Source organism: Pyrus communis, chromosome 11, assembly GCF_963583255.1.
Source record: "Pyrus communis chromosome 11, drPyrComm1.1, whole genome shotgun sequence".
Classification (NCBI taxonomy): domain Eukaryota; kingdom Viridiplantae; phylum Streptophyta; class Magnoliopsida; order Rosales; family Rosaceae; genus Pyrus; species Pyrus communis.
This window is the reverse complement of record NC_084813.1, coordinates 11,280,471-11,306,561: the sequence shown is the minus strand read 5'-3', so window position 1 is coordinate 11,306,561 and position 26,091 is coordinate 11,280,471. Positions and strand designations below refer to the sequence as shown.

Below are 26,091 nucleotides of genomic sequence, written 5' to 3'. Positions count from 1 at the left end.
TGATGGCAACATTAAGTGCCCTGTAATTAATACAAAGGCACCATGACTCTTCTTTCTTTTTGACCAAGAGAATAGGTGAAGAAAATGGACTGTTGCTATTGTGAGTGACACTAGAATTAAGCAACTCCTCCACTTATCTTTCAATTTCTGCTTTCTGTGAACGTGGATAACAATATGGGCAGACATTTATGGCTTTGGTGTTAGGTATCAAGGGGATCTTGTGATCAATTTGGAATGGTGAGGGTAGGCCGAGGGGAAGAGTGAAAAGGTTAGAGTATTGGGACATGACGGAGGTAATTGCAGGATGTGTATTAGGTGGTGGGGAGATGTGGGTGTCGGTGGGGTAGGTGGGTGGTGGGGAAAGTGGGCTTTCTGTGAGAGAATTGGGTATGAGTGGTGGTGGGGTATAGGAATAGGTATATTGGGTTGATTGGCAAGGATGAATTGTTGGTTGGGCTGTAATAAGGCCTTGGAGGGTGTAGGTCGTGCCTTGCACCATGAAGAGCATTGTTTTGTGTTTGAAATGCCATCCTATATAGCTGAGAGATTCAAGCCATTCAGTTCCCAATATTAAATCATAGCCAGGTATGTTTAATAAGAGAAATGATCCAGTAATGGTGTAGTCTTAGAACATTATGTTCACATTATGGACCCGCATGTTGGCTGTGATTTGGTTATCTGATGTTGTTGTAAATGGCACGGGGGTGATCTGCTCAATAGGCAAGGCTAATTGCTGTGATACGTCAACCCGCAGCAAGTTGCAAGCAGCTCCATAATAGATTAAGACCCTGATAGGTGTGATGCGATATTTATACGCACACAAATTAAACCCTCTTTTTGACAATTGTAGTATATGTATAAGTAGGGATCGTTCTGGACCGGGGATTAGGAGGGATTGCTAATCTAATGAAAACTGACTCAAAGATGTAAAAATATACTTCAAAACACGTAAACAAAATCAAAAGACTCTTAACTAAACTTGTATGACTCAAAACAAACTTAAAAGACTCAAAACAACTCAAAACAATAAAAAAGACTCAATTTAGACTCTAGGACTTGACTTGGACGAAAATAGAATTGGTTTTGACTCAAAAACACTCAAACTCACAATTAGGACAGATTTGACACAACTAAATAAAGGGGATTAGGTTTTTGACGAATTTAAAAGAAAAACAAGTAACTAAAAGACTTAAGTAAACTTTGGACGAATTTGGGGATATGGATGGGTGATTAGCTAGCTAGAGGGTCCTTCTCCACACATGACACACTTGCATACAAATTGATTTCCAGTTGCTTTTCGATAAACCATGAACCTCAACACCCTAGATTAACCGTGACATCACTAATTAACCCTCAGATTTTCCTTAAGTTATTGGATTGGATGACATCATACGACAACCCAAAGCATTCTTCAAAAGTCCCCTACATGACATCATAATAGAGATACAATCAAAGATCATTACGTTCTATGAAAATCATAAGTATTGACAAAGCACTTGTAACTATGACATCATGATACTCATGCTAGGAATTTACTTAACATGATTGTGAAAACAACCTTAACTACTTGTGAATATAAGTTTGTAACGATTATGTGAAACTCCCTTATATTCTAGCCCCAAATTCATGCATGCAAACTAAGTGTGCACCCTTAATCAACAAACAAGAATAAGTTATCCATCAAACGGTTAAGTAAATTGCATTCACAATTTATGAAATCACAACTGGAATTAATCAATTCATATTGCAAATATAATCATGGTTTCAAAGTCTCCCCTAGCTAAAACAAGTTTAGCTCCTCATGTTTACAACAAAACAAAGAGAATATAAATTAAACATTGAAAACAAAGATTGAATACACCTAGAAACGCTCCAACAATCCAAGCTTGAATAGCCAAAACGTCCAAGGCTTCTCCTCTCTTCTTTCTCCTTCTTTGTTGCGGCACAATAGCATAAGGTCTAGGGATAATTGGTTTGGGGGATGGAAGTGTGGAATGGAAAAATGGTGTTTGGATTATAAGGGGAGAGATGGGAAGCTCACGGCTAGGGAAGGGAGAATGTGTTTGTAATGTGTTGTGTATGAAAATGAGATGTCCATGAATGAATGAATGCAAGGGTATTTATAGGAGTAGTGGAGGGAACATATGGCTATGTCATTTGTAGGTGAAGTAGGTGGATGTTGTAGGTGAAGTGGATGTTGTAGGTGAAGTAGGTGGATGTTGTAGGTGAAGTAGGTGGATGTTGTAGGTGAAGTGGATGTTGTAGGTGAAGTAGGTGGATGATATGTTAAGTGATAAGTGATAAGTGATATGATATGTGGTGATGATAAGTGATAAGTGCATGTGGGTTAACTAATGAAGGAAATGCATGTGCAATGACAATGTGTTAGAATGGATGTGTGTTATGCATGGCATGATTGGGATTAGGAAAGGTTTAAATGTCCTAAAACTAAAGAGAACAAGGTTCCAACACTTTGGCTCCAATTAGGTCTTCAATTTCGTCCAACACTTTGGCTTCAAGCATAAGCTATCCGTCCTTAGCCCAAAAGTGCTCCAAAAGTCTCCAAAATGCATCTTTTTGCTCCTTTAGCCCTTTCGACCTACAAACACACGAAAATAGCTTAAAGTACTAAAATAACTAAAGAAACATAACGTAAATGCACGAGAACAAGCCATTTAAGTCGCATGAAAATGCTCCTATCAAATACCCCCACACTTATCTTTGCTAGTCCTCGAGCAAAACAAAACAAAAGAAACCAGAAACAAAACAAAATGAACAAGTAAAACACAACCTAAACCTTCCAACAAACGTCTCAGGGATTTCCAAAGCACATGACAAGTTAAAAATCATTATTCCCACAGATTTTAGCCATTTTTACACTTAAGTACATTCTTACTCATAGTCACCACATACTAGTTCACAATTAAGCATTTAAAACCATGTTTTGAATGTAGTAACATGCCTTAGAGAATTCCCTCAATTCCTTACTAGAATGCACTCTATTTTCACATAGATTTTCTGACTACACACCCTACACTAGTTATATGTGAGAAGATTGATGTAAACATGTAGACGAACACTCACATATGTTATAACAAGGAAAGCATTTTCTGAATTTACGATAACGACATGAATATGATCTCATGAATGGAATGCTACTACTTAGAATGAGAACCAGTGATTCCATAAGCTCATATCAATTCCAAACTCCACATTATTAAACACATAACGATCAAGATAGAAGTCAAAGGGGTGTAACGGGGCTAAAGGTGTTTGGCTAAAGAAGGTATATGGAAAACAAAGGTTCTCAAAGAAATAGCGAGCAAAGCATTTGAATTAACGTAGAAATCACTTTTGAATGAAAACTCAACTTTTGATCAAGGGGGAACAAGTTCTTTTTCCTTTCTTTCTTTTCTTTTCTGTTTTTCTTTTACATATATTTTTAACACATTTTTTTTTTTTTTTTTTTTTTTTTTTTTTCTCAAAACATACATAAACGCTTAAGAACAAAACATTCTCTCCCCCACACTCATTTTCTTTCATAATGTACTCAAAAGGAATTCATTTAAGTCATGCTCACTATCTTTTAAGAACAAGGGTACGGATGGTCCTAATCTAGGCTAGGTAAGGGTTGATGTGGTTAGCAAAGAAAATAGGTTAAACGAGGCTCAACGGGGTTAAGACTTACAATATATACGAAATATGGGAAGTAAGGCTATTTGGCTATGGTGGCAACTACACAACTTCATCTTGATATATGTTATGCAATCAATATCATGCTTTGAATGAAACGGATATAAGTTCTAGCATTTAGTTCTATCATGATACAATTGCATTCTAAGTAGCAACCAAGCAAGGAATAATGAGATCATGCAACAACTTTAGAAAACAAAGAATCACAGAAAATAACTCTCCAAAGAAAGTAATGGCTCGAGTCTCACAGGGTTGTAGCGTTTGTTTGAGTTCCTTCCTTCAAGCATGTTACAAAAACGAATTTTTCTTTTATGATTGCATGTGAAGTCATACATTATAACCATAACCAAACATATACCAAGAGTAAATCAAACTTTCATCCATGTTTATAATTCTCTTTAACAGTCATGCAATTACAAACCAAATCCTCATCATTGTGTTGGAAGGTACCCTAAGACACAAACACACAAAAACGACTCAAAACACTCTTTTTAGGTTTTTCAAAACATGTTTTTCAAATTTTTATGTGATTTTCGGATTTATAAAAACAAAACATACTAAAACACTCTAAAACATCTTAAAAACACCTTAAAACAGTAAGGAACAACCTTTAAAGTTATGGGCGATAAAATCCCACGAATTTGCATTAACAACATTAGTTACCCCCACACTTAAATCAAACATTGTCCTCAATGTTTTAAGCTTAAAATCATACAAAGCATAAGTAAACACACAAAAAGCATTTAAACATACTAAACATGGCAGAATGTAAATAACAAAGAGAAGAGTTTAGAGACGCAAATCTGGTTGTGGAATGTAAATTCCATCTTCTCCTTGTTGATTTCATTGAGGCTTGATGTTGTTGATTCCACAGGGGCTCCTCCCATCGTTGATTTTCCTTTGTGCTACTCTTGAACTGGGCAGCAGGATTCTTTTGGTCTCCCCCGAAGGTCTGAGCTTACTCCTTTGGTCTGTTTCTTTGTTCAATCTTTCCAATTCGTATTGAAAAGGGTTGGAGGATAACTCAGCCTATGTTTGTCTCCACATACTTCAATGTATCATTTTCACTTGCCTTACTCGCTCCCCTTTGCAGAAGTGGTCCCTTCTCCGGAAGTGTATCAACCGTTGAAGATGACTACTCGAGAGCAACGCTAGGTAAGCAATCAGGAATAGATTCCAGGCAGTTGGCTCCAGATCGGAAGACTGACTCCAAGTGCCGGCTGATTGCTTCTTTTACTTTGCCATGCGAGTAAGAACAAGGACAAAGAAAAAGACAGGGAAAGAGCATGATATGAGATACTTTTGCTTTTGACCTTGATGATATGAGATACCTTTGCTTTTGAAGAAGCGGTGAATGAATCAGCACATGTATTTGTTGTGCTGCTTCCTCCTGGGTCATATGTACTCCAGGCATCTGGTATCATCTTTGGGGAAGAAGAAAGAATTGAGTATTTCGAAAGGCTTTGCTGGGAGTGCGCCCTCAGAGGTGAGGGAGAGTTGGGCATTTTCTTCAGGTTTGCCCTGCCATAAAAGACGAAGGTCGACATATATAGAGATAATATCAAGTGGTGGTACTTTTTACCTTTGTCGACAAACGTTTTGATCCCGCAAATCCGGCTTTTTGAAATAATGGCGCCTCTTCGATCTCTGAACACGCCTCTTCGATTTCTGAGCAGGCGCCCCTTCGATTTCTGAACGACGCCCCTTCGCTTTCTGAACGACGCCCCTTCGCTTTCTGAACGACACATGGTAGTGCAGATGCGGCTCCTTTTGACAAAGCTGCACGCGTCTTCTGAAAAGCTGAGAAAGCGTCACCGAACTTTGCGCTTGTCGGCTAAAGATGTGTAGTTGCGATGATGGCCTCCACGTGTTGTCTGAAAAGAAGAAATCTTTTGACAAAGTTGAACGCGCCTTCTGAAAAGCCGAGAAAGCGTCGCCTAAATTACGCCGGAAATTCTGGCTTTTTGAATTGGTGGACGCGTCGCCTTGGCTTTTTTATTGAGCTATCGATCACCACAACAAACACACTCTGAAGATTTCCCATTCTTGAAAATTGACTCCGGCCCTTTGAAATTTAACTCCATCCCTTCTCTTTGAACACTTTTGAAAAATGGCAAACTCATCGAACCTTAGCTTGGAATTGAGCCTTAGCAGTGATACGGGCGCGCCGCGTCAAGGTAACGTATGGCGCCCTTCTTTCTTATCTTCTAACGGTCCTCTTTCAGGTGAAGACTCTGTGATGCAGGACGCCATAACAGCTACAATAGTAGCTAGGAACCTCCTCACACCAAAAGATAGTAGGCTGCTGTCAGGACGGTCCGATGAGTTGGCCGTTCAAGAGTCCCTTGCACTTAGTGTTCAGTGTGCGAGTTCTGTGTCCAACATGGGCCAACGCCTGCTTGCCCGCTCCCGTCAGGTGGAATCATTGATGGCAGAGGTGGAAAGTCTCAAGCAGGAGATCAAACTGCTTAAGCATGAGAATAGAAGTTTGCACGTACTTGCCAACAACTATTCGACGGGCATGAAGAGGAAGCTTGATGAGCTGCAAGAATCTGAGGGTCGAATTCACAATGACCGTCAAAGGCTTGCGTCTTATCTCCAGAGGCACCTTTTTCCTGGGTCATCCAGCGCTTGGCCAAGTATTGAGGCCTGGAATGCTCTAGCTCCGATGCCTCCCGCTCCGATGGCTTCCGCTCCGATGCCTCCCGCTTCTGCGCCTTCCGCTTCTGCGCCTCGTAGTGGGGCTTCACGTAAACAACCTTTGTGAAGCTCCACCTTTCTCCATGTTTAGTATCTTTTTTTTTTTTTTTTTTTTTTTTTTTTTTTTTTTTTTTTTACACATAAATAAAATCAAACGGCATGGAATTTATCTTTGAATGGGCGGTGATACTTGAAATGATCCGATAATAGTTTAAATTCCAGATTGGGTGCCTGAATCATTAACCACATGTTAGTATAAAAGAAAATTGAAATTCGGGGAGGCGGCTTACCTGTGTGCTCCAAAATGAACTCCAGAATAAACACCCCTTCGAAAGTTATGACTTGTCCTGTGTCATAAAATCCAACTTCCTTGGGAATTGTGGTTTCAAATATGTCCTCTTTGATGCCTTCTACATCTTTTCCAGCCACTACCTTCTCTTGAATCATTCTTCTTGGTGTACAAAGTCCTTTGAAGAATTCAACACCATCTAAAACTTGCTGTGTTGCACCAAGAATTTGAATAGCATTTTGCTCCTTTGGGAAGGCTTCCACGATGTCCTTTTTACTCTCTTCTTGGTTGGGAATCAAAAACCTGCTAGGAAAAGGGACATTGGGTGGAATAACATCAGAATAACATGGAATTGGGACGTCCTTACTGGTGGTGGGTGGTTTAGAGGGCTTAGGGGGCTGCGGCAAGGGTTGTTCTACCCTTGCCGTGTGCATGTCTTCTTTCTCCTCCTCAATTAACAGCTGTTCATCCACTTCTAGGCTATGTTTGGACATTTTTAGGTCAGCTCCAACCTCCATAGCACTTCCCAAAGTGATAGCATTATGGATTTCAAAATCTTCCTTCGAGTTTTCAATAGTTGAGTTGGAAAGTTCACTTTGCTCTTGAATTTGTTTCATGAACTCCATAATCTGCCCAAATTGCTCGTCCAATTTACCCAACTTCTTGTCTTGATTTTGTTCGTCCTGCGTCAAAGAGGTTAGTAATTGAAAATTTTTATCATTATCCATGGACATACTTGAACTTGATTGGAATTGTTGTGGGGGAGGTTGTGGTGGCTGCATAGGTGTTGTATTGAACTCCTCATATGGTTGCCAATATGCTTCTTGTTGAGCCTCCTTGGCTTGATTTTGTGACCCCTGCGCCAAAGAATTTATTTCATTAAGAATTTGAATATAATCTATTGGCGAACTTGAATTTAATTGAGCATATTGCATATGAAGTTGTGGTGGCTGCATAGGTCTTGAATAGAACTCCTCATATGGTTGCCAATATGCTTCACGTTGAACTTGTTGATCTTCCCACCATATAGAGTTTGAATGATCCCTCCAATCTCCTTGTGGACATTGATTGGCTTGAAATCCTTGCCTATATGAAGCACCAAATGTAGGGACACTCTGCATTGTGGTCCTTTCGGCATACGGCAACAATTTAGAAGTAAGATTTGCCAATTGAGCTTGAATGCTAGCAAAATCCATATCTTACTTCTCTAGTACCTAAAATCAAAGAAAGAGAACTAAATCAAATATCAAAAGTAACAACAAACAAAGAAAACAACACTAAGTTAGAAACTAAAACGAAAACAACTAAACCAAAAAAAAGAAAAGAACCAAGGGATTAGCAAAGTTGCTAATCCCCGGCAACGGCACCAAAATTTGATGCGAGATTTATACGCGCACAAATTAAACCCTCGTTTGACAATTGTAGTAGAATGGATAAGTGAGGGATCGTTCTAGACCGGGGATTAGGAGGGCTTGCTAAAACCTTCTAAATTGACTTAAAAACATAAAAACACAATATAAAACACTATTTAATGCTCGAAGAAAGCAAAACTAAAAATAAGAAAGATTAAGACTAAGACTTCAACGAAATAGGGGGGAATTGGATTTGGACGAATTTAAACTAAAATGAATACTTGGAAACAAAACAAATTGTAAATATGGATTTGACGGAAATGAATGGATGGGAAGCTAGCTAAGGGTTCTTTCTCTACACATGATATTTATGCATATGAATCAATTTCCAGTTATTCCTTCATTGAATTATGAACGACAATGCCCCAAATTAACCGTGACATCACTAGTTAACCCTCAGATTTTCCTTATATTATTGGATTGGATGGCATCATTCGACAACCCAAAACATTCTCAAAAGTTCCCTACATGTCATCATAATAGAGATACAATCGAAGATCATTAAGAATAATGAAAACCATAAGCATTGACAAAGCATTTGCAACTATGACATCATGTTACTCATGCTAAGAATTAAACTTAACGCGATCGTGACAAGCGACCTTTACTACTTCCAAGTATAAGTTAGTAACGATTATGTGAAACCTCCTTAAACTTTAGCCACATATTTATGCATGCTAATTAAGTGTCGACCCTCAATCAACAAACACAAATAAGTTAATCATCAAATAGTTAAGCCAATTGCATTCACGAATCAAGAGTTCATAACCGGAATTCATCAATTCATATCACATAAATAATCATGGTATTGAAATCACCCCTAGCCAAAAAGTGTTTAGTTCCTCATAACTTTGAAATCAAAGAAACACCTAAACATTCCAACAACTCAAACTTGAATTGTATGAACGTTTAGGCACTCTTCTCTTCCATTCCTCATATTACAAAACAAAGAGAATTGAATTTAAACATTGAAATCAAAGAAACGCGTAAACATTCCAACAACTCAAACTTGAAGTGTATGAACGTTTAGGCCCTCTTCTCTTCCTCTTTATTGTAGCATAAGGTCTAAGGATAGTTGGTTTGGGGGATGGAAGTGTGGAATGGAAAAATGGTGTTTGGATTATAAGGGGAGAGATGGGAAGCTCACGGCTAGGGAAGGGAGAATGTGTTTGTAATGTGTTGTGTATGAAAATGAGATGTCCATGAATGAATGAATGCAAGGGTATTTATAGGAGTAGTGGAGGGAACATATGGCTATGTCATTTGTAGGTGAAGTAGGTGGATGTTGTAGGTGAAGTGGATGTTGTAGGTGAAGTAGGTGGATGTTGTAGGTGAAGTAGGTGGATGTTGTAGGTGAAGTGGATGTTGTAGGTGAAGTAGGTGGATGATATGTTAAGTGATAAGTGATAAGTGATATGATATGTGGTGATGATAAGTGATAAGTGCATGTGGGTTAACTAATGAAGGAAATGCATGTGCAATGACAATGTGTTAGAATGGATGTGTGTTATGCATGGCATGATTGGGATTAGGAAAGGTTTAAATGTCCTAAAACTAAAGAGAACAAGGTTCCAACACTTTGGCTCCAATTAGGTCTTCAATTTCGTCCAACACTTTGGCTTCAAGCATAAGCTATCCGTCCTTAGCCCAAAAGTGCTCCAAAAGTCTCCAAAATGCATCTTTTTGCTCCTTTAGCCCTTTCGACCTACAAACACACGAAAATAGCTTAAAGTACTAAAATAACTAAAGAAACATAACGTAAATGCACGAGAACAAGCCATTTAAGTCGCATGAAAATGCTCCTATCAAGGTGTTGAGTTAATTGAGCCAGTCAAATGCATAGGAAGGCCAATATTGCATCCCAGAATGGAGAATAACTCCAACATGTGGCAAAGGGGGTCAATGGGGGGTTTTTCCTCGGCATTGCAATCATGGAATTCAGTGTGATCATCATCTAGGTTCTCAATGTCCAACAACACAATCATAGGGGTTTTACATTTGTGTCCAAGAACATGGGGTTCGGTGAAATGGAAGCACTCTTTCTTTCGTATTTTTTCTTGGACCTCAGCAAGGGTTAGGTGTTTGGAGGCAACATTGGGGTTATGGGTTTGTGGGGAAGGGAAGTTGCCTTGGAAGGTGGTGGTGGGAAAGTAGGGTCTGGAAAAAGATGGGGATTTGAGTTGGCGAGAAAAGCTAAGGCGGAATAAGCGTTCAGCTTATTTTTTTGTTTAAAATTTTTTTGATAATTTCTGGGCTTGGTGAAGAGATTCAGGTTTGAGAGTGAGGACATCATGATGGATATCATCATGTAGGCCACCAAGGAAAACATGTTTTAGTTGGTTTTCAGTCCAATCAATCACTCGGCAAGAAAGTTTTGTAAACTCAACTATGTAATCATCGACTGAGCTTCTCTGTTGGATATGAGTGAGTTGTGATTCGATATTTGCTCGATCACTCCTTCCCCCAAATCTCTGAAATAATAAATCCATGAAGAGACTCTAGTTATCTTAGCCATACCGCTGTTCGAAGCCACACATCCAAATAGAGGCATTAGCCCCAAAGTTACAAGTTGCTACCAGAACCCACTGATGTGGTAGTACCTCATAGTAGTCTAGGTACCTTTATGCCATTATTAGCCACCCATAAGGATCATCCCCATTAAATCGAGGTAATTCTATTTTAATGGCCTTAAAATTGAAAGGCTGGTGATATGGGTTGGGAGTCACTGGAAATGGCACTGTGGAGGGAAGTATATAAAAGGAATATGGGTGGATGGGTATGAGAGAGTTGGGGTTTGGGGAAAATTTGAAGAAGATGTGGTGTGGTGTTGGGAATGGGTTGGGCGGCTGGTGATGGTTGTGGGGGATGGGGTGGTGCATGTTAATGCCAAAAAAGGGGTAGGGGGCCAGACTTGGTGAATGGGGGTGAGAGAGAGCCAGACCCAAAAATGGTGGGTTGGGGGTAAGAACAGGGAGTAGAATGAAGTTGTGGGAGTGGTTGTGGATGGTCGACTGGTCACCGGGGTTGGGGTTGAGATGGGTGAAGCAGTTGGTTGGGCGAAGGGGAGGCCCGACTTCAGTTGATAGAGTTCTTCGAGCATCAAGGACTGAAAAGCTACGAGCTGGGATGACATTGCATTTTGGAAAGCCGAGGTTGAGCTATTCATACTGTCGAATGATTTCTGGAGGTTAGTGTGCTGGGTTTCAAGAGCTGCAAGGGAATCACAGACTCCCTTCACCTTAGAGCAGAGGTACTTATGGTGAAAGTCCATGGCGGTGGCGATCGTTGACGTGGTAAACACTAACATGCAATTAGACCCTATAAATTATGCAATCGTAGTATGAGTAAGTAGGGATTGTTCTATTCTGGGGATTATAAGTGATGCTAATCAACACAAATTAAACTTATAAAACTGAAAACTAAATTAAACTAAAAACAAAACAATGAATGGGGTGATTTTTGGACGAATTTTAATAAAAATAAAGTAAATTGCAGCAAACGAATTAGGTCTTGTATGAGATATAGGTGAAAGGCTAGCTAGAGTATTGTTCTCCACACATGAAACATATGCATACGAATCGATTTCCAGTTATTATTTCTATAAACCATGAATGACAATGCCCCAAATTAACTATGAACTGCACAAATTAACTCTCAGATTTTCCTAGGTTCATTGAATTCGACTTAGCGACGCAACCAAATTATTCTTCTCAAGTTCCCTAACTAAGAAAAGCATGATAGAGATACATCTCAAAGATCATTAAGTTTTGTGAAAATCATAAGCATTCGTAACTATGAAAAGCATGATACTCCTACCAAAAATTTACTTAACTCAATCATGACTAGTGACTTTTACTAGTTGCAAATATAAGTTCATAACGATCAGGTGAAATTCCCTTATATTCTAGCATCAAATCTCCGCATGCAAACTAAGTATGCATCCTTAATAAACATACAAGGATAAGTTTTCTATAAAACAAATAAGTAAATCGCATTCATATTTTATGAAACAATAACTGGATGTAATCAATCTATATAAAACACATGATCATGGCTTTGAATTCACCTCTAGCTAAAAAGAAATTTAGTTACACATGTTCAACATAACTGAAAAACAATCTAAAATAAACATTAAAACTAACAAGGATAGAAAGAACTCCAAAAACTCCAATGGTTGAATGGTAGGTTACGGCATAATCTCTCCCCCCTGATATTTGCTGATAGGAGCATATTCATGCGACTTAAATGGCTTGTTCTCGTGCATTTACGTTATGTTTCTCTCGTTATTTTAGTCCTTTATGCTTCTTTTGTGTGTTTTCAGGTTCTAAGGGCCTAGGGAGCAAGAAAGTGCATTTTGAGGCCATTTGGAGCATTTTTGGGCATGGATTGGATAGCTTATCCATGGAGCCAAGAGAATGGACGAATTTGAAGGCCTTGTATGCACTTGAAGACACAAAACAATGGCTCTAGCCCAATCAAACACATTATGCCATACAAACCAACCTATTTTAGGCCCATTCTATGTACTTAAACCCTAGCCCTTTAAACTAATTCATTGATCACTTATCAAACCATTCACTTATCACTCACCACATATCATTCACTTATCACTTAACATATCATTCATTTATTTCACTTCCATACTCCTCTTAATTCCACATGCATTCTCACACATGCACATCATTCACTCACATTTCCACCATTCATTCTTTATTCCTTTCCAAACATCTCACATGCATTTCCACCTTCCTACTTCATCATTTCACCACATTCTCCCTCTTTAACTCACATGCATTCTCACACATGCACATCATTCACTCACATTTCCACCATTCATTCTTTATTCCTTTCCAAACATCTCACATGCATTTCCACCTTCCTACTTCATCATTTCACCACATTCTCCCTCTCTAACCCTACATGCATTATTTATTGCATCTTCACATGCATTCACACACACTTTACACATTCAAACCGTGAGCTCCCATTCCTATATGCCATTTTCATATTTCCACCCACTAACCTAGTCATCAACACATGCACTTCCACCTTTCATCCACAATGATTCATGATTCATTCACTTTGCATCCTTTAAATCACATACTTTTCCATCATTAATTAGCCACTTGCATCTTAAACAAACAACCATATGTTCCCTCCACTACTCCTATAAATACCCTTGCACCCATTCAATTCATATCTCATATTTTTCCATTCACAACACTTCACACAACACAAATACCATTCCATTGCCGTGAGTCCCATTTCATTTTCTGCATATTTTCTCTTCATTCTTCCATCTCCAACCACTCCCTACTCCATTCCACATACACCTAAAGCCCTTAAGCTCACCTTAGACCTTGTGCTACAACAACGAGGAAGAAAAGAGTGCTTAAACGTTCATACAATTCAAGTTTGAGTTGTTGGAATGTTTAGGTGTTTCTTTGATTTCAAAGTTTAAATTTAATTCTCTTTGTTTTGTACGTATGAGAAGGGAAGAGAAGAGTGCCTAAACGTTCATACAATTCACGTTTGAGTTGTTGGAATGTTTAGGTGTTTCTTTGATTTCAAAGTTATGAGGAACTAAACCCCCCTTTAGCTAGGGGGTGATTCGAAACTATGTTTATATTTGCAATTTGAATTGATTACGTTTGGTTGGAATTTCATAAGTTGTGGATTCAATTCGTTTAACTGTTTGATTGATAACTTATTTATGTATGTTCATTGAGATTGCAAGCTTAATTTTCATGCATAAATATGACGCTAGAATATAAGTGCGTTAAACGAATTCTTGGCATAAGTTTCATGCGTATTCCATAGTAACGAATGCCTCGTCGATGTTTATGATTTCCGTTGAACTTAATGATCTTGGTTAAATGTCTCTATCATGCGTATTCCATAGTTAGGGACTTTGATTAAGAATAATTTGGTTGTAATGCGTATTCCATTCAATCCAACGAATTTAGGGAAATCTGAAAGTTAATCTAAGCGGATCTAATTAACTTGGAGCATTGAGTTTCACAACTTATCGAAAGACCAACTGAGAATCAATTTTGTTTGCAAGTGTAACATGTGTGGAGAAGAACCCCTTGGCTATTCCATCATCCATATTTTCATCACATTCATATTTACATTTTGCCTTTAATTATATTCTGTCTTTTTAATTTAATATCGTCCAAACACAATTCCCCCCCTCTATTTTGTTAAGTTTTAATCATTCGTATTTGTTTTATTTTTTGTATCTTTAAGCTTTTGGAGTCATAAACATTTGCAAATTCGTCTAAATCAAGTTCTAGCTTCTATTTGAGTCAATTTGATTGTTTTAGACAATTTGAGTTTTTTCAAAGCCATTCTGAGTCATAGTAGTCTTGTTAAGAGTATTTTAATTTAGTTTTTATGTTTTTAAGTCAATTTAGAAGGTTTTAGCAAGCCCTCCTAATCCCCGGTCTAGAACGATCCCTCACTTATCCATTCTACTACAATTGTCAAACGAGGGTTTAATTTGAGTGTCAAGTAAATCTCGCATCAAATTTTGGCGCCGTTGCCGGGGATTAGCAACTTTGCTAATCCTTTGTCTTTATTTTTATATTTTTTTTGTTTTTCGTGCATTCTTATTTTAGATTCTTAGTTTGTTTGTTTCCTTGTTTTTTAGGTACTGTGTATGACTCGTCGCTCTCGGCCTATTATAGAGAACATCTCCGACTTTGACGGTGATTTTGAACGCACTTTGAGGAGAACGAGGAGTCAACAAGAGCCACCACAACCTCCACCACAACCTGGGCTTGAAGAAGACGAAGAAGGTGTAGAAGAAAAGCCCACGGATCAGATTTTTGAAGAAGAACAAGCCATGGCAGCAGATAATAGAACCATCAAGGAGCTTTCGGCCTCGGGTTTGGATAATGCATTGCCTCTTTGTATCCAATACCCCACGGCTGCAGAGGGGAAGACTGAGGAATTTGAACTCAAATCCAGTTTGTTACACCATATTCCGAAGTTCCATGGCTTGTCTATGGAAGACCCCAACAAACACTTGAAGGAGTTCGAGGTGGTTTGTTCGAGCATGACCCCCGTCAATGTGGATGAGAGTATATTGAAGATGAAGGCCTTTCCATTTTCACTTATGGACAAGGCCAAAGATTGGCTCTACGAACTAGCCCCGGGAACTGTGACTTCGTGGGAGAGTATGAAGCGTGCTTTCTTGGAGAAATTCTTCCCTACTTCGAGAGTGATTCTCCTACGGAAGAAAATTAGTGGTATTCAACAGAATCATGGTGAGACATTCCCGGCTTATTATGAGCGCTTCAAGGGCCTTGTAGCTTCATGTCCTCAACATCAAATGAAGGAGGAACTTCTCCTTCAATATTTCTATGAGGGCCTCCTTCCTATCGAACGTCAAATGGTTGATGCTTCAGCGGGAGGAGCATTGGTGGACAAAACACCAAGGGATGCCAAGATTCTCATAGCCAACCGAGCGCTCAACGCTCAACAATATGAAGGAGTGGGCCAAAGGGAAGCCCCACGGCAACAAAGTGTAAATGAGGTGAGTGCTATTTCTGAAATTCAATCACAACTTGCTAATCTTACTTCTCTTGTTTCTCAGGTTGTGATTGGTCCAAAAGCACAAGAACACCAAGTTTGTGGCGTGTGCTCAATTCAAGGGCATCCATCCGACAAGTGCCCTCAACTAATCGAGAATGGTGGGTGGGAATCTGCCAATGCAATTGGTTTCCAAGGACAAAATCAAAACAACCCATACTCGAACACTTACAATGCCGGATGGAGGGACCATCCAAACTTCAAATGGAGGGAGCCACAACAAGCTGCCCAACAAGGAGGATTTAGGCCAAACCCCCCTGGTTTTTATTCCAAGCCGTATGCACCCCAACAATCCCAACAACCTTCGGCATCATCTCATTCAGGTACGTCTTTGGAAAGTAATCAAGCTATGCAATTACTAACCTCTATTTCGCAGGGGTTGCAAAATCAAAACAACCGAATAGAAAATAACGAGAAGGAGATGATGGATATGAAGAAACAAATAGGGCAGATTTCTGAGTTCCTTGGACAGATTAGAGAGCAAGGAAAGCTTCCTAGCTCAACCACAGTCAATCCAAAGGGAGGATTCGAATCCGCCAAGGCCATCACCCTAAGGGGTGGAAAAGAAGTTGGGACCGAGCCAAACAATCCCAAATCTGCCCAGAAAGTAGATGAAGAGACGACACAACCTGAGGCAGATCACCCTAACTCGGCCAAATCAGGTAATTTAAGTTCAAATTCATGTACTTCACGTCCTAATCTGCCCAATGTACCTTTTCCTCGCAGGTTCATGCAAGAAAAAAAGGAAGAAAGCGAGAAGGACATTCTTGAAACGTTCCGGAAGGTGCAAGTGAACATACCGCTTCTCGATGCAATCAAACAGGTTCCAAAGTATGCTAAATTCCTCAAGGACCTATGCAATACAAAGAGAAGAAGGGCAAACAAAGAGGTAGTGAAGGTAAGCGAGAATGTGTCCGCTGTTTTGCAACGTAAACTGCCTACCAAGTGCAAAGACCCCGGTAGTTTCACGATTCCTTGTGTAATTGGACATAATCGTTTTGAACATGCCATGCTTGATTTAGGTGCATCCATAAATGTCATGCCTTATTCTATTTATGCATCTATGAATTTGGGTGAATTAAAACAAGATGGTGTAATTATACAATTGGCTGATCGTTCTAACGCGTATCCAAAAGGAGTTTTGGAGGATGTGCTTGTGCAGGTGAACCATTTAATTTTTCCGGCTGATTTCTACGTCCTAGACATGGAGGATTCAGCCCATTCTACATCTTTGCCGATTCTCCTTGGTAGGCCATTCATGAAGACGGCCCGAACGAAGATTGATGTATACAAAGGCACCTTGACAATGGAATTCGATGGGGAAGTGATTGATTTTAATATTTCTGAAACTATGAGATATCCCGTTGATGACCATTCTTGTTTTTCCATTGATGTTATCGATTCTTTGGCGCAGGTATACCTTGAAGAATTGAACGAGGACGCCCTGGAAACAACCATCACTAAGGCCATAGAGCGCAAAAATGAAGGATTTGGGCCAATGCAAGGCCACGGCAAGGAGGAGGAATTCTTTGCAATGGGTTCTGGTGAAGAAATAATTGAGGTTGTGGCAGCCCTTGAGTCATTGCCACAACAATATGGTAAGGTTCCACTCTCACTTTCAAATTCAGTTTCCACTAAGATGTTACCTTCTGTTGTTCAGGCACCATCGCTTGAACTTAAGCCGTTGCCGGACCATTTGAAGTATGTGTTTTTGGGAGAAAGCGAAACATTGCCCGTCATCATTTCATCAAGTCTCACAGCAATGGAGGAGGAGAAGCTTGTGAGGGTGCTGCGAGAGCACAAAATGGCCATAGGGTGGACTTTGGCCGACATTAAAGGAATAAGCCCTACCACATGCATGCACCGTATACTTCTTGAGGAGGGGGCTAAACCAACTCGAGAGGCTCAACGCCGTCTCAACCCTCCAATGATGGAAGTGGTGAAGAAGGAAATAATCAAGCTTTTGGATTGCGGAGTGATCTACCCTATCTCCGATAGCCGTTGGGTCTCTCCAGTTCAAGTCGTTCCCAAGAAGTCCGGAGTAACTGTTATCAAGAATGATGAGAATGAGCTCGTGCCTACACGCATTCAGACTGGATGGCGAGTATGTATCGATTACCGGAAGCTAAATGCCATGACTAGGAAAGATCACTTTCCTTTGCCATTCATCGACCAGATGCTCGAAAGGTTAGCCGGTCATGCTTTTTACTGTTTTCTTGATGGATACTCTGGATATAACCAAATTGTGATAGCCCCGGATGATCAAGAGAAGACCACATTCACATGTCCCTTTGGAACATTTGCCTATCGTCGCATGCCATTTGGCTTATGCAACGCACCGGCCACTTTCCAAAGGTGTATGGTAAGTATATTTTCCGATTTTGTTGAAAAGATCATTGAGGTTTTCATGGATGATTTCAGTGTATTTGGGAGTTCATTTGATAATTGCTTGGATAATCTGACCTTAATTTTGAAACGATGTGTTGAAACTAACCTTGTCTTGAATTGGGAGAAATGTCACTTTATGGTGAAACAAGGTATAGTTTTAGGACATATTGTTTCAGAAAAAGGAATTGAAGTAGATAAATCGAAAATAGACCTTGTACGTCACTTACCCTCTCCTACTTCGGTTAGAGAGGTACGTTCGTTTCTTGGCCATGCAGGGTTCTATAGGCGTTTTATCAAGGACTTCTCCAAGATGTCCAACCCTCTTTGCCGATTGCTTCAAAAAGATGTGCCATTCAAGTTTGATGAAGAGTGTAATTCAGCATTTAACCAACTCAAGGAGAAGCTAGTCTCGGCCCCCATTATTGTACCTCCAGATTGGAGCCTTCCGTTCGAGCTCATGTGCGATGCATCCGACTATGCATTAGGAGCTGTTCTAGGACAAAGAAGAGACAAGCGGCCGCATGTCATATACTATGCCTCTCGGACTCTCAATGATGCCCAATTGAACTACTCCACGACGGAAAAAGAACTTCTAGCTGTGGTTTTTGCTTTAGATAAATTTCGTTCATATTTAATTGGTACTAAAGTAATCGTTTATTCTGATCATGCAGCTTTGAGGTACTTGCTCACGAAAAAGGAAGCAAAGCCGAGGCTTATCCGTTGGATTCTTCTTCTTCAAGAATTTGATATTGAAATCCGGGATAAGAAAGGAAGCGAGAATGTAGTGGCTGACCATTTAAGCCGAATGATCCACGAGGAGCATGAACATGCCGTACCTATCCCTGAAACTTTTCCCGATGAGCAGCTGCTATCCATTGAGGTAAGTGAACCATGGTATGCAGATTTAGTGAATTACTTGGTGACTAAACAAATTCCAAATGAACTAAACAAGCACCAACGTGATAAGCTTAAAAATGATGCACGTTTCTATGTTTGGGATGACCCTTATTTGTGGAAGTATTGCTCAGATCAAATTGTACGTAGATGTGTGCATGATTCTGAATTTCACTCAATTCTAAGCTTTTGTCACACATATGCATGTGGTGGTCATTTTGGCACACAACGCACTGCCCTCAAGGTTCTAGAGTGTGGTTTTTATTGGCCGACTATATTTAGGGATGCTAGAACCTTTTGTATGTCTTGTGATCGTTGCCAACGAATGGGTAACATAGGTACCAAGGACCAAATGCCGCAAACCCCTGTCTTTAATGTTGAAATTTTTGATGTTTGGGGCATTGATTTCATGGGCCCTTTTCCTCCATCTTATGGTTTCACTTATATCTTGCTAGCCGTTGATTATGTTTCTAAATGGGTGGAAGCAAAAGCCACCCGTACTAACGATTCTAAGGTGGTTGCAGATTTTGTGAAAACTAACATTTTTGCTAGGTTTGGAATGCCGAGAGTAATCATAAGTGATGGAGGGTCTCACTTTTGCAATCGGACCATTGAGGCGTTGCTAAGAAAGTACCATGTCAACCATAAGGTCTCCACACCTTACCATCCTCAAACAAATGGCCAAGCCGAGGTGTCTAACCGAGAAATCAAACAAATTTTGGAGAAGACCGTTGGACCAACAAGGAGGGATTGGAGCTTACGTTTAGATGATGCACTGTGGGCATATCGTACGGCATACAAAACACCCATTGGGATGTCACCTTTTCGGCTCGTCTATGGTAAGCCATGTCATTTGCCCGTAGAGTTAGAGCACAAGGCACATTGGGCCGTGAAGATTTTCAACATGGACATAGATGCAGCGGGAGTTCATAGGAAGCTCCAATTGAATGAACTTGAGGAGATTCGGAATGAAGCCTATGAGAATGCCCGGATGTACAAAGCCAAGACCAAAGCATTCCATGATAAAATGATTCGAACCAAGACCTTCACAGTTGGGCAGAAAGTGTTACTTTTCAACTCTCGCCTACGTTTGTTTCCTGGTAAGTTGCGTTCTAAATGGATTGGCCCGTTTGTTGTTACTAATGTTTTCCCTCATGGTGCAGTGCAAATCAAAAGTTTAAGGACGCAGCAAGAATTCAAAGTGAATGGGCATCGATTGAAGCCCTATTACGAGATGTTTGAGGAGCATGTCGTGGAGGAGGTACCCCTCCATGCCGTGGAACCTAGTCAAGCTTAAACGGAGGTACCGTCCGGCTGCAAGACGTAAAAGAAAGCGCTTCGTGGGAGGCAACCCATGCATCCGAATAGAGAAGAACTTGGAAACCCCTTTAAGAGACTTATTTTTATTCCTTTCTTTTTCTTTACTGCCTTTACTTTGCTTTCTTTCTCGTATTTGTTTATTTGCTTGCTCTGTTGTGACTTTCTGCTTAAAACATTGAGGACAAAGTTTGATTTAAGTGTGGGGGGGTAAACAATTTGTATTTGCATGAATTTCGTGGGATTTATTCACCTATCACTTAGAATGTTGTTTCTTGCTGTTTTAAGCGTTTTTAGAGTGTTTTATAGTGTCTTGGTATAAAACTTCGAAAATTTGATAAAAATTAAAAAAAAAAAAAAAAAAAAAAAAAAAAAACTCTTCTCTTTGTTGCTATTTCGTTTCTGCCTTGTTAGGTTGTTTAGTTGTTATTGTTTGTTTGTTTATTAATTGTGTGAGTCTATGATTGTAACATTGAGAAAATGTTTGATTTATTGATAGGCACTGCTAAACAAAGAAAGATGGTGCTTCACAAAGGTTGTTTGCTTGAGGCCCCACTACGTGGCTTTACTCTTGAAGCGGAAGGCGTAGGAACAGAAGGCATCGGAGCGGAAGGCGTAGGAACAGAAGGCATCGGAGCGGAAGGCGTAGGAGCAGAAGGCATCGGAGCAGGAGGCATCGAAGATAGAGCATTCCAGGCCTCAATACTTGGCCAAGCGCTGGATGAGCCAGGAAAAAGGTGCCTCTGGAGGAAAGACGAAAACCTTTGACGGTCACTGTGAATCCGACCTTCAGACTCTTGCAGCTCATCAAGCTTCCTCTTCATGCCCGACGAATAGTTATTTGCAAGCACATGCAAACTTCTATTCTCATACTTCAGCTGCTGGATCTCCTGCTTGAGACTTTCCACCTCTGCCATCAATGATTCCACCTGACGGGAGCGGGCAAGCAGGCGTTGGCCCATGTTGGACACAGAACTCGCACACTGAACACTAAGTGCGAGGGACTCTTGAACGGCCAACTCATCGGACCGTCCTGACAGCAGCCTACTATCTTTTGGTGTGAGGAGGTTCCTAGCTACTATTGTAGCTGTTGTGGCGTCCTGCATCACAGAGTCTTCACCTGAAAGAGGACCGTTAGAAGAAAAGAAAGAAGGACGCCATACGTTACCTTGACGCGGCGCGCCCGTATCACTGCTAAGGCTCAATTCCAAGCTAAGGTTCGATGAGTTTGCCATTTTTCAAAAGTGTTCAAAGAGAAGGGATGGAGTTAAATTTCAAAGGGCCGGAGTCGATTTTCTTCAGAGTGTGTTTGTTGTGGTGATCGATAGCTCAATAAAAAAAGCCAAGGCGACGCGTCCACCAATTCAAAAAGCCGGAATTTCCGGCGTAAGTTCGGCGACGCTTTCTCGGCTTTTCAGAAGGCGCGTTCAACTTTGTCAAAAGATTTCTTCTTTTTAGACAACACGTGGAGGCCATCACCGCAACTACACATCTTTAGCCGACAAGCGCAAAGTTCGGCGACGCTTTCTCTGCTTTTCAGAAGACGCGTGCAGCTTTGTCAAAAGGAGCCGCATCTGCACTACCACGTGTCGTTCAGAAAGCGAAGGGGCGCCTGCTCAGAAATCGAAGAGGTGTGTTCAGAAATCGAAGAGGCGTGTTCAGAGATCGAAGAGGCGCCACTATTTCAAAAAGCCAGATTTGCGGGATCAAAACGTTTGTCGACAAAGGTAAAAAGTACCACCACTTGATATTATCTCTATATATGTCGACCTTCGTCTTTTATGGCAGGGCAAACCTGAAGAAAAATGCCCAACTCTCCCTCACCTCTGAGGGCGTACTCCCAGCAAAGCCTTTCGAAAGACTCAATTCTTTCTTCTTCCCCAAAGATGATACCAGATGCCTGGAGTACATATGACCCAGGAGGAAACAGCACAACAAATACATGTGCTGATTCATTCACCGCTTCTTCAAAAGCAAAGGTATCTCATATCATCAAGGTCAAAAGCAAAAGTATCTCATATCATGCTCTTTCCCTGTCTTTTTCTTTGTCCTTGTTCTTACTCGCATGGCAAAGTAAAACAAGCAATCAGCCGGCACTTGGAGTCAGTCTTCCGATCTGGAGCCAACTGCCTGGAATCTATTCCTGATTGCTTACCTAGCGTTGCTCTCGAGTAGTCATCTTCAACGGTTGATACACTTCCGGAGAAGGGACCACTTCTGCAAAGGGGAGCGAGTAAGGCAAGTGAAAATGATACATTGAAGCATGTGGAGACAAACATAGGCTGAGTTATCCTCCAACCCTTTTCAATACGAATTGGAAAGATTGAACAAAGAAACAGACCAAAGGGGTAAGCTCAGACCTTCGGGGGAGACCAAATGAACCATCATGCTGCCCAGTTCAAGAAGTAGCACAAAGGAAAATCAACGATGGGCGGAAACCAGTTCGAGAGTAAGCCTGTGGAATCATCAAGATCAAGCCTCAATGCAATCAACAAAGAGAAGATGGAATTTACACTCTATAACCAGATTTGCGTCTCTAAACTCTTCTCTTTGTTAATTACATTATGCCATGTTTAGTATGTTTAAGTGCTTTTTGTGTATTTACTTATGCTTTGTGTGAATCTATGCTTAAAACATTGAGGACAATGTTTGATTTAAGTGTGGGGGGGTAACTAAGTATATTTGATGCAAATTCGTTGGATTTTATCACCTATCACTTCACATGTTGTTTCTCACTGTTTTAAAACTGTTTTAGTGTGTTTTGTCTTAAAAATTCGAAAATCCCATAAAAATTTGAAAAATTGTTTTGAAAAACCCAAAAAGAGTTGTTTTAAAGTTGTTTTTGTGTGTGTGTTTGTGTCTTAGGATACCTTCCAACACAATGATAAGGATTTGGTTTGTAATTGCATGACTGTTAAAAAGAGTTATTAACATAGAGAAAAGTTTGATTTACTCTTGGTATATGCTTGGTTATGGTTATAATGTATAACTTCACATGCAATCATAAAAGAAAATTTAGTTTTTGTAACATGCCTGAAGGAAGGAACTCAAACAAATGCTACAACCCTAAGAGACTTGAGCCTATAACGTTCTTTGGAGAGTATAATCTGTGATTTCTTGTTTTCTAAAATCGTTGCATGATCTCATTATTCTTTGCTTGGTTACTACTTAGAAGGCGTTTCATCATATAGTTCCAAATGCTAGAACTCATGCCCATTTCATTCAAAGCATGTTATTGATTTGCATAACATATATCAAGATGAAGTTGTGTAGTTGCCACCATAGCCAAATAGCCTCGCTTCCCATATTTCGTATATGTTGTAAGTTTTACCCCCGTTGAGCCATGTTAACCCATGTTCTTTGTTTACCCACTTTATCTTCACCTAACCTAGAATATGACCGTCCTTACCCTTGTTCTTAAAAGATAGTGAGCATGACTTAATTGAATTCCTTTTGAGTTACATTATGAAAGAAAATAAGTGTGGGGGAGAGAATGTTTAAGTGTTTTGTTTTGAGATTCAAAAGAAAAAAAAAAAAAAAAAAAAAAAAAAAAAAAAAAAAAAAAAAAGAGAGAAAAGAATAAGTGATTGAAGAAAGGTTCCAAAACACCAATTCTGGGCGTAAATTGTCTAAATTCTCCCTTTTTGTTCAAAAGTTGAGTTTTCATTCAAAAGTGAATTCTAAGTTGATTAAAATGCTTTGCTCACTATTTCTTTAAGAACCTTTGTTTTCCATATCCCTTCTTTATCCACATACCCCAAGCCCCGTTACAACCCTTGACTTCTATCTTGAGTGTTGTGTATTTCAATTTGTGGAGTTTGAACTTGGTATGAGCTTATGGTGTCACTGGTTCTCGCGTCTAAGTAGTAGCATTCCATTCATGAGATCATATCTAAACTTGATTATTAACTCCAGAATTTGCGTTCTTTGTGATACATATATGTGAGTGTCGTTTTCATGTTTACATCAATCTTCTCACATATGACTAGATTAGGGTGTGTAGTTAGAAAATCTGAGTAAAAATTGAGTGCATATCTTGAACGGAATTGAGCAAATTCTCTAAGGCATGTTACTACATTCAAAACATGGTTTTAAATGCTTAATTGTGAACTAGTATATGGTGACTATGATTAAGAATGTACTTAAATGTGAAGATGACTAAAATCTGTGAGAATGATGATTTTTAACTTGTCATGTGCATTGGAAATCCCTAAGACGGTTGTTGGAAGGTTTAGGTTGTGTTTTACGTGTTTAGTGTCGTTTTGTTTATTTGTTTTTATTCTGTTTTGCTCGAGGACTAGCAAAAGCTAAGTGTGGGGGTATTTGATAGGAGCATATTCATGCGACTTAAATGGCTTGTTCTCGTGCATTTACGTTATGTTTCTCTCGTTATTTTAGTCCTTTATGCTTCTTTTGTGTGTTTTCAGGTTCTAAGGGCCTAGGGAGCAAGAAAGTGCATTTTGAGGCCATTTGGAGCATTTTTGGGCATGGATTGGATAGCTTATCCATGGAGCCAAGAGAATGGACGAATTTGAAGGCCTTGTATGCACTTGAAGACACAAAACAATGGCTCTAGCCCAATCAAACACATTATGCCATACAAACCAACCTATTTTAGGCCCATTCTATGTACTTAAACCCTAGCCCTTTAAACTAATTCATTGATCACTTATCAAACCATTCACTTATCACTCACCACATATCATTCACTTATCACTTAACATATCATTCATTTATTTCACTTCCATACTCCTCTTAATTCCACATGCATTCTCACACATGCACATCATTCACTCACATTTCCACCATTCATTCTTTATTCCTTTCCAAACATCTCACATGCATTTCCACCTTCCTACTTCATCATTTCACCACATTCTCCCTCTTTAACTCACATGCATTCTCACACATGCACATCATTCACTCACATTTCCACCATTCATTCTTTATTCCTTTCCAAACATCTCACATGCATTTCCACCTTCCTACTTCATCATTTCACCACATTCTCCCTCTCTAACCCTACATGCATTATTTATTGCATCTTCACATGCATTCACACACACTTTACACATTCAAACCGTGAGCTCCCATTCCTATATGCCATTTTCATATTTCCACCCACTAACCTAGTCATCAACACATGCACTTCCACCTTTCATCCACAATGATTCATGATTCATTCACTTTGCATCCTTTAAATCACATACTTTTCCATCATTAATTAGCCACTTGCATCTTAAACAAACAACCATATGTTCCCTCCACTACTCCTATAAATACCCTTGCACCCATTCAATTCATATCTCATATTTTTCCATTCACAACACTTCACACAACACAAATACCATTCCATTGCCGTGAGTCCCATTTCATTTTCTGCATATTTTCTCTTCATTCTTCCATCTCCAACCACTCCCTACTCCATTCCACATACACCTAAAGCCCTTAAGCTCACCTTAGACCTTGTGCTACAACAACGAGGAAGAAAAGAGTGCTTAAACGTTCATACAATTCAAGTTTGAGTTGTTGGAATGTTTAGGTGTTTCTTTGATTTCAAAGTTTAAATTTAATTCTCTTTGTTTTGTACGTATGAGAAGGGAAGAGAAGAGTGCCTAAACGTTCATACAATTCACGTTTGAGTTGTTGGAATGTTTAGGTGTTTCTTTGATTTCAAAGTTATGAGGAACTAAACCCCCCTTTAGCTAGGGGGTGATTCGAAACTATGTTTATATTTGCAATTTGAATTGATTACGTTTGGTTGGAATTTCATAAGTTGTGGATTCAATTCGTTTAACTGTT

General features: G+C 39.7%; 1 protein-coding gene across 1 annotated transcript; it reads left to right on the top strand.

Moving 5' to 3' along the window:
• Window positions 1-14,941: 14,941 nt before the first annotated feature.
• On the top strand, window positions 14,942-17,095 carry LOC137709009 (uncharacterized; the record flags this gene model as incomplete). The annotated part of the gene is made up of 2 exons (XM_068448155.1): window positions 14,942-15,550; window positions 16,388-17,095. Coding segments are annotated over exons 1-2 (1,317 nt in total), but the record flags the coding sequence as incomplete, so codon positions are not given.
• Between the last annotated feature and the right edge of the window lie 8,996 nt (window positions 17,096-26,091).